Genomic DNA, 9351 nt, shown 5'->3' with positions numbered 1-9351 from the left:
GGACGGGCGGTTACCGCGGGGATAGCCCTTCAGCCCCGGCCGGGGGTTTGAGCCGGCCCCCGGCCCCCCGGCGGCCAATCTCCTGCTGGGGGGGGGCCCTTCTATTCGTGATTTTAGTGGCGCGTAGGTCGCCCTTGGGCCACTTTTTCGGGCGTTGCGGCCCCAGCGCGGCGAGAAGGCGGCACGCTCGGGCCCGCTGGGGGAGGTGAAACCCCCCCGAGCGGGGAGCTGGCGGGCCGGGGCGTTCGGGCGGGTACGCGGCGGCACCCGTGCCCCCGGGACGGGCCGTGGTGGCCCGTATGGCGGCCGTGAAGGGCCGTTTGGTGCGCCCCGGCGGCCTCCTGCACGGCGGCCGCCGGGGCCGGTTTGGACTGTGTTGGGGGGGGTGGAGTGGTCCGGTGGCCGGTGTGATGGTCGTTTATCACCCTCCTATCACCCACTTACCGCCCCCGGCCGTGGGGGCCTCTCCAGACGCCGCCATTTATGATTTCAAAGGGTCCTGCCGACGCTCATCACAGTGCGGCGGAGGGGCCGGAGCCGGCGCCGCGGAGGACGAGGATGGCCGTGACGGACCGGGACGAGCTCTGGGAGGTTCAGTGTCAGTGAGTATATTGTAGAGACCACCCATGTGCACAATATCTTGACTGAAAGCTAATTCTGGGGAGGCGATGCCGGGGCCGTACAGCAGCTTGATGGTGCTGCGCCGGCGTGCGTCCCGCCGGCCACCGGGGCCGGTTTGGACTGTGTTTGGGGGGGTGGAGGGGTCCGGTGGCCGGTGTGATGGTCGTTTATGGCCCTCCTATCACCCACTTACCACCCCCGGCCGTGTGGGCCTCACCGGACGCCGCCATTCATGATTTCAAAGGGTCCTGCCGTCGCTCAGTCCGAATCACAGTGGGGAGTGGGGCGGAGCCTACCCTGTTTTTATTTTTCCCAAAATTTAACTTTTTTTGAGCGGACGAGAGGGAGACCACCCCAGCGCCCTCTCTAATATGTAATAAATAACTCAAAGCTAAGGCTAATTAATCTCGACCTCTCGACTACAACCACCCTCCCGATCGCCGAATTCCCAATCCCATGCGATGGGGGTATCTCTGTGCTCCCCGTCAACAGTGTCTGTGCTCTGTGGCAAGTGACAGCGACCACGACGATTCACGAGATAGAGACAACGACACAGCACGCACACATGCAGCTCAATCGAATGCATCGATCACGTACAACGGGGCCACGCGCGCCGGAGCGTGTAGCGCGCGGCCCACCCGAATATGCGCGGTGCCCGCACCGCGACCTCTCCCTCAGCTCTGCCTCCTCCCCGCGGCACGAGCTGCGGCCTCTCCGCCGCCGCCAACCTGGGCTCTAGACCTCCCTCCCCTCAGGGCGCCGCCGGCGAGGTTGGCGCCGGCGCCGTCCCCGCCGCGTGCGCAAACCGGCAAAGGCCGTTGTGGGGAAGGCCCCGCGCGGTGTTGCGGAGCGTGCAGCCGGGGAAGCAGCAAGGCGCGTAGGCGCCGCCGCGCCGCCGGTGGAGCGCCTCGACCCCCTCGCCGGCGCACCCGCTGCTGGGCTCCTCCCGCGTCCGCTTCCGCCCGCCGAGCCAACGGCTGCGGCGCACTGCCGCCCCCGCCCCCGCCGCCCCCGCCGCCTCCGCCGCCTCCGCCGCCCCCGCCCCCGCCGCCTCCGCCTCCGCCTCCGCCTCCTCCATCTCCTCCTCATCCGCCGCGGCCGAGCCCTCGGAGAGTTGAGGCGACGAGAGAGGCGACGAGAGGAGGGGCTCCCACGCCTCCTCCGGGCCGCTGCCATGCCCCTCCGCCGCCGCCTCCCCGCCATCGCCGCGCTCGCCCGGCGGCTCGACGAAGAGCGTGCTGGCACCCGCGCCGTCGCCCTGCGAGAGGCCCGCCGACGGCCCCTGCAGCAAGCCGGGCTTCTCGCACGGGAGCGCCAAATCGGCCAGGTCAACGGGCGTAGGCGCCCTCGCCAGGTCGACGCAGGGGGCGATGGTCTGCGAGAGGCCCGCCGAATGCCCCTGCGGGCCGGGCTTCTCGCACGGGAGCGCCAGGTCTGCCAGGTCGATTGCTGCCGCGCCGCCGCCGTTCGCCTGTGGGCGGACAAGTGCGGCGGCTGAGGACAGAGGCTGCGGGAGCGTCCGGGGCAGAGGGGCGGTGCAGGGCCGATCGACCACCAGGCTGGAGCTGGGAGGTGTGTGTGGAGGGGGGCTCGTCGCGTCTGGGACGACTGCGTGCGGGGCGGTGGCGGAGGCGGCGGAGAGGAGAGGAGGGGAAGGGGGGAGAGGGCGTGGGGCAGCGAGCGAGGCGCGGGAGGGTGGGGGCTGCACCCCGTGCACCAGGTCGCCGTGCAGGTCGTTGACCAGGCCGGAGAGGGAGTCGTGCCAAGGCCAGCCGCAGCTCTCCTCCCCGGCCGCCAACGCCTGCAGCGGCATGTCCAGCGGCGCCAGCGCCTGGCGGAAGGCGCCCTCCTCCCACGCTCCCTCGTCGGCCACCGCCGCCCCGGCCACCGCCGCCCCGAAGTCCGCCTCGCAGTCCTCATCTGCGAGCGCCTCGGCCAGCGGCGGCGGCGGCAGCGGCGAGGAGGGCGGCGACACGGACGGCTCGGCGGCCGACGGCGGCGATCCCTTGCCTCCCGCCTTGCCTCCCGCCTTGGCGGCGCCCTTGCTCCTCCGCCTGCCGCCCTCCTTGCCGCCCTCCTTGCCGCCCTCCTCCCCTCCGCTCGACCAGTCCTTGAAGGCCGCGAGCATCGCAAAGTTGCTCCCCTCTGGCGAGCGCGCATAGCAGAGCGCCGCCTCCTCGGCGGTGGCAAAGCGGCCGAGCGTGACGCGGCGGCCGTTGCGGCGCACCTGCGGCGGCGCGGGGAGGGCGGCGGCCGGTGAGGCCACGGCCTCCTACGGCCCTGCGAGCCCGGCGGCGGCGCCTCCAGATATGAGGGTGGCTGTGGCTATGAGGGTGGCGGTGGCGAGGACCGAGGTGGCGGCGAGGTGGCGGCGGGCCGGCCAGAGTTGGGGGGTAGCTGGCTGGCGGAGGCGGAGGCGGGGGACGGCAGCGGCGGAGAGGGCGAGCCGCGGGCCGGGCGAAGGGCGGCAGCGGGCCGGCGGGCCGAGGGAGGGAGAGGCACCTGGGCACGAAACGGGTTCTTGAGGCCGACGGTGGTCGACGAGTCTTGCAGCACCTGCAGAGGCGGCGAGGGAGGGCGGAGGCGAGTGAGTGCGGCCGTCCGTGCGCGCCCGCGCGCCACCCTCGTCTCTCGTTGGCACGCGCGGCGAGCACACAGAGGGGGAGGGCTCACCCCTCGGTAGCCGCTCGTGCTCGACGTGCTCCTCAGCAGCGTCAGGCCCTCCTCGGCAGCCCCACGCAGGGCCGCCGCCGCGAGGTTGTCGAGCTCGACCGTTGAGTAGGCCGACTTGGCGGCGCTTCGCGGCATGATCACGCCAAATCTCAGCGGCCGAGGGGTGTAGATGCTGACAGGGGTTTGATGCCTTCTCTGTGTCAGACGCCGCTGGGTTCGGCGGGCAAGTCCAACAAGGGAGTGATTTCGGAGATTAGGAGCGGCGTCTGCAGCGGCGGAGCCGCAAAAGGCTCTCGAAAGCTTAAAGGGATCCTTCAAGGGTGTATGTGCTTGTTGTGAGAGATCGCTTGATGAAGGGAGCCAGCGAGGTAGTTGATGACCGAGGGAGGCTGGAACTGTGGGCGTTGGGTGTTGATTTTGAGGATTACAACTCTCAAAAGCGGCAGCGTTGACCGCACAGCCTACTCGCCCAAGTACTCGCTCTCTTTTATGTCCCACCATGCAGAGCGCATCTCTCTCTCTGTTGTGCGAGGCGTGAACCGCGCCATTCGCTCTCACCTGGCAACCCTGTCTGCACGTCTCGCGCGCGCATGAACAGGGCTCCAGGCCCCAAATGATGTGTGAGTGTTAGAGTTGTTTGGTATTGCTAAAAATCTCTCAACTCTCTCTAACAAACAAACACAAATGATGAGAGAGATTTTAGAAAACCAACAAGAAATCACGACTCGCACAGACACAGTGATAGCAACAGCGTGATTTGGGCTCGGCAGCTTGTTAGCCCTCAGCCGAAGCTGGGGCCGGTCCCGTAGCCGAGAGAGCCCGCGCCGTGAGTTCGACGCGGTCGGGAGGCCTTGCGGAGAGGCCAGCGAGGTGGCGATCGCTGTACTTCATGGTGCCCTCGGTGGGGCGGCTGACAAGCCAGAGGTCGATACTCTGGACGACCCATAGGATGCCACGAATGCCTGAAGGAGAGGGAGGCGAGGCCAGAGGCAGGCTCAGCTGCTCTCGGGTGATCTCGCTTTGGTGGCTGAAGGATCCGCTGGTCCTGTCACATTCGCGTTCCGAGTCGTGGGGGTAGAAGAATTCGAGGTAGAATCGAGTCAGCACTTCCTTGTAGTACAGCGGACCGCCAGGCTCGCCGGCAGCATCCGCAGGGAGGCAGCATATGAGGCACCAGTCTTCTGGAGAGCTCAACAGCTGCGGCCGCGATGGCGGAGTCGGCCGCGGTTCGAGCGAGCAGCTTTTGGCTGCGGGATCGAATCGCGGAAGGCTCATGCCCTCGCGGAGCGACGCGGGTCGCGCGGCGCGCGCGTGTGCGAAATGCGACAAAAGACGAAAGACGACAGGCGCCTGAGCGCTGTACGCCTGAACTTTTGTCGCCGCAATCGCCACCGCCGCCATCTTGACGAGCAGCGCGAGCGCGCTCGTCGGCGGCCAGCCGTCGCGGGCCGGGCCGAGCCCGGCCTCAACCGGCCGCGCCGCCGCAGCAGGCCGGGAGGCCCGAATGGCGGCCGACCAGCTGATAAGGAGCTTTCTCAATGTCTGATGAGTGCCGATAGGCGAGAGGCCGACGGAGCCGAGACTGAGCGCGAAGCGTGTCTCGCCAGTTGGGGGGCGCCCGGCGGCCGTGGCGCGTGGCGCGATGGTCCTCGGCCATGCGGACGAGCTGAGTATGCTCCTTTTTTGCTAGCTACGAAACCCGGAACAGTAGCGCATGTACTTGTACTTGTCCTGTGTTGGGTTGGGTTAGAGAAATAGGAGGAGCGTGTCGGGTCGTGTTCGTGTCCTATGTTCGAATCTCCACTCGATCGCACGGCAAGCTTCGAGAGCCTCGAGTCTGAGGCTGAGCTCTCCCAGCAGCCCCAAGCTCCTCTCCTCAGTCGCGTAAATACTGCTGGATGCGGTCGTGCTGGATACGATCCAGCCGCCGCTTCCGCCTCCGCACCACCGACAGCGACGCGCCAAGCAAGCACACCATTAGAAACTCGAAGCGGGCGAGGCCATGCAGGTCGGACTCGCGCTGGAGGCAGCTGTGGTAGGCGAGGAACGGGCCTCTCGCCTCGCGCCCCGAGTCGGTGCTGTTGTCGCTTATGCAGCGCACCTCCTGCCGGTAGCCGCTCACGCTGCAGTACTGCTCCGTGCTCTCGTCGGCGGTGCAGGGCAGGCAGCCGTCGAGGGGCGAGGTCGGCTCGCAGGAAAGCTCATCAAACGCGCGCCGGCCGCTGTCGTGCTCCAGCGTCCACTGGCTCTCCTCCTCGCCCAGCAGAGAGCTGCCCGCCGCGCGCTCCTCGTAGTGGTGCTCGTCGGCGTGGCGGTCGGCGGCTGCGTGGTGCCGGGGGCGGGCGCCGCCGCCCGCAGCCTCGGCCACCGCGGTGGCCATGTACGGCAAGCTCATCTCGGAGTGCGGGGCTGCTGCCGGCGCCAGCGCCAGCGCCAGCGCCGCCGCCGGATAGGTTAGAGCAAAAGAAAAAATCGCCCGATCGAAACACTGCCCTAATCCCACCAGGGGTTGTCTTATTTATTTATTGGTCCAAACACTAAAAAAAAAGTGAGCACACAAGATCATTATGTTTTCCAACTTGAAAAACCTCCGAGAAACCCTTCGGGTCGCTCCTCATCGCAAACCCTGTCAGCAGAGTCCTCCTACGGGAACGTAGAGCGACATACGGAAAGAGAGAGAACGGAGGTCCTGTCTTGTGGCGTCGGCTCAGGCAACGGATCACACACAGGCGCGTCGCAAAGATGCTGCGAGCTACGAGGCTCGCAGCTGTCGCCGGCGGCGGCGCCGCCGCCTGCAGCGCGCTCGCTCTCTCCCAACGCGACGACCACGCGCAGGCCAGGCTCGCGAGCACCGAGCGGCTGCTGCACCAGCCGCCGCGCAAGCGCATCGCGATCTACGGCGGCTCGTTCAACCCGATCACGAACGCGCACCTCAACGTGGCGGCTGAGATCATGCACTCGAAGCTCGCCGACGAGGTCTGGATCACGCCATGCGGCGTCCGGCCCGACAAGCCCAGCCTCAAGACGTCGATGATCCACCGGCTGGTCATGTGCCACCTCGCCGTCGACACGACGTTCGGCTCGCGCTTCGGCGTCAAGGTGTGCGACTGCGAGGCGGACAAGCCGCGCGCGATGCCCTCCGTCGTGCTCATGCGTCAGCTCGCGGAGAAGTACCCCGAGGCCGACTTTGTCTTTGCTTGCGGCTCGGACCAGATCAGCGAGGCACCGCCGCCACGCCGCCGCCGCACCGCCTCGCCGCCGCCCCACCGCCGCGGCCGCCACGCCCCGCGCGCCACGGGACACTCGTGAGACACTCGCGAGACACGTCGGGTCTCCCTCGCCACGGCCGCACCGCCACAACCTTCTCTTTCGCCGCTGGGCCACACCCCACCCCACACCACCCCAGCCAACGCCACGGCGCCACCACTCTTGGCGAATCGGGCTCCTCTTGATTGCCGGGTTCTGAGTGGCGGTGTGTTGCCCCGGTGGTTTGCACAGGTGCGCTCATGGCCCGCGGAGGCCGAGCCAGGCTTCTGGGACGCGGTGGGTGACCCGGGCGAGACCTTCTTCAACGAGACGCACTTCTTGCTCATCGACCGACCGGGCGCTTCGATCGACGGCCTCGAGATGCCCCCAAACACGCAGTTCGTGGCGGATGCGCTCAAGGCGCGCGGCAGCCGGCAGACACCGGACACCGGACCCCGCGCTTCGCCCCCGCGCCCGCTGCCCCTCGCCCTCGCTCAGCGCCAATGCCTGCGTGCTGGGCCACCAGACATTCCAAGACATTTCCCTGACATTTCCGAGAGCGGTCCCGCAGGCGCGCGGCTCGACGATGATCGAGACCGAGCTCTCCTCGACGGAGGTCCGCAAGCGGGTGACGCCGCCCGACGACGAGGTGAGCGCACAACGCCTCGCGCCGCCCCCTCGCCGCCCTCGCACCAGCGCCGCCGCTCGCACCCTCGTACCGCCACCACCGCCACCACCAGGTGCGCTTTGGGCTGCGCAACGCCGAGTCGAGCCGCGAGCGCGCGTGGTACGACCCGGCGGAGGGCCGGGTCACTCGCATCTCTGTTGGGTTCGCACACTTGTCTTCTCTATAGGTACGACGAGGCGGAGGGGCTCGTCCCGCCGTCCGTGCTGGGGCACATCGTGCGATACGGCCTCTACGCGCACGGCCACGGGGCGGAGGGGGTCGACGACGAGGCTACTTAGTCCCCGGCCTTCCTTTCCCTTGCTCGCGGCCTTGCGCAGCAGAGTACCGAGCGGCAACTAGTCTGCTCTCCATGCCCCCAGAGCCGTATGGGCGCTGCGGCGGCGCGCGGCGTCCGCGTGCGCACATCGCGAGAGCATTTGCTCTCGCGTCTACGCGCGCTCACACGGGGCCGCCGGCGCCAGCCACACCACGCGGACGCGCGCGCCATGCTCCTACCGTTATAGCTCCTCTTACGTTCCCATTTTTGATATACAGCATACGGTTCTGGCCGAACCCACTTTGTGGGGTGTATGTGTATGTAAGTAAAGCCTGTATCAAAATTCCATTTTGCGAGCGTGACCCGGTGTGAGCCGTGAGCGTGATGCGTGAGAGCGGCGCTGTTCGTGGAGGGGGTTTTTGCTCGGGCTAGTGCCATTTCACTGTGGCACACTAGTTTATCTCGGCTTCTCCACATGAACCAAGCATCAGCACCGTGAGGTGTGATACATTGGCGCGTAAAGGGTCAGTCTGGAGTCGCGTGCCTCCACAACGGAAGAGCTACGCAGTACCTGACATCCCCCGGGGTCTTGCCACTAAAGGCGGAGGGTTGGGACTCAAACAGCTTGGACGAACTGCAGGTCCGGAGGTAACCTCAACGTCCTGCAGCCGGCCGCGGCGCCGTAAGGGTTCGCACCTCAGACCAAGTAGAGAGAGAGGTGGAGCTCACCACACATGGAGCCCTTACCGCCGCGTAAACGACGCGGGAGTCTCCCCTGCATAAAGAGAGGGGGGAGAGGTAAGATGGGCCGACGACAGGACCCATTACGCGAGCAGAGGCTCGAGCTGACTTCGCCGTGAGAGCCACGGTGGATCCCATGATAGCGTGAGAGCTTAGCATGCCACCAAGGAGAGGGTGGGTGGGAACCAAAGAGAGATGGCGCAGCCGGAGGGCTGGCGCCGTCAGAGAGGATGGAGCGGCCACAGAGGTGGCGCGGCATCAGGTCCCATGAGCAGGGAGAGAGCGCAGCGAGAGCGCCGCGCATGAGGAGCAAGGGCCAAGCGCGCTCGCGAAAGTAGGCGGCGAAAGCGCGCGCCAGCTGAAGTGCAAGTTTGGTGTTCACAGCAGCGGAGGCTGAGTGAAGACCGCATGCGATGTGCGCGAGGGCACACGAGAGGGACTCAGGAGAGGTATCCGTGAGTACCCTACGATAAACTAGTGGCCTACCACGAGTTGGGGCCCCCACCCCAATCGTTATCGGCGGACATCGAAAGAAAGGCGCTTGCGGTAGTGATCCAATCATCCGAATACCACGTTCGGATCGCTCCTCATCGCAAACCCTGTACCCTGTCAGCAGTTCACCTATCACTCGGCGGACTAGTTTATCTCGGCTTCTCCACATGAACCAAGCATCAGCACCGTGAGGTGTGATACATTGGCGCGTAAAGGGTCAGTCTGGAGTCGCGTGCCTCCACAACGGAAGAGCTACGCAGTACCTGACATCCCAACGCAGAGTGGAGGGAGCGGGTGCAGACGGACCTCGCATCCCGTGTTCACAGCAGCGGAGGCTGAGTGAAGACCGCATGCGATGTGCGCGAGGGCACACGAGAGGGACTCAGGAGAGGTATCCGTGAGTACCCTACGATAAACTAGTGGCCTACCACGAGTTGGGGCCCCCACCCCAATCGTTATCGGCGGAGCTCGCGTTACAAAACCTTGATTTGACCATTTGCGCCATTTTGTCCCTCTCGGTGCCTTCCAGAGGCAGCTGCGACCCCGCCAAGTGGACGGGGGCACTCGGCAGGTGGCGCGGAGTGCCCCCGTCCACTCGGCGGGGTCGTATAGCATTCAGGTGCCGCAGCGCCTC

At 66.6% G+C, this 9351-nt stretch overlaps 2 protein-coding genes across 2 annotated transcripts in view; one reads left to right on the top strand and one right to left on the bottom strand.

The window, feature by feature from the left end:
* Window positions 1-209, top strand: part of EMIHUDRAFT_194153 (hypothetical protein) — a gene marked incomplete at both ends in the record, with an annotated part of 578 nt that extends 369 nt beyond the window's left edge. The window contains one exon of the mRNA XM_005794074.1: window positions 118-209. Coding sequence (XP_005794131.1) covers window positions 118-209 — 92 coding nt within the window. The remainder of the gene's footprint in view (window positions 1-117) is intronic.
* Window positions 210-4951: 4742 nt separating this feature from the next.
* EMIHUDRAFT_431776 (hypothetical protein) lies at window positions 4952-5736 on the bottom strand. The gene has a single exon (XM_005794073.1). The coding sequence runs from the start codon at window positions 5687-5689 to the stop codon at window positions 5171-5173; it is 519 nt and encodes a 172-aa protein (XP_005794130.1). The 5' UTR covers window positions 5690-5736; the 3' UTR covers window positions 4952-5170.
* Between the last annotated feature and the right edge of the window lie 3615 nt (window positions 5737-9351).

The sequence above is a fragment of the Emiliania huxleyi genome (genome assembly GCF_000372725.1).
Source record: "Emiliania huxleyi CCMP1516 unplaced genomic scaffold EMIHUscaffold_1, whole genome shotgun sequence".
In the NCBI taxonomy this organism is placed as follows: domain Eukaryota; phylum Haptophyta; order Isochrysidales; family Noelaerhabdaceae; genus Emiliania; species Emiliania huxleyi.
Note: the sequence above shows the minus strand (reverse complement) of the source record. Positions and strands in the feature narration are given on the sequence as shown.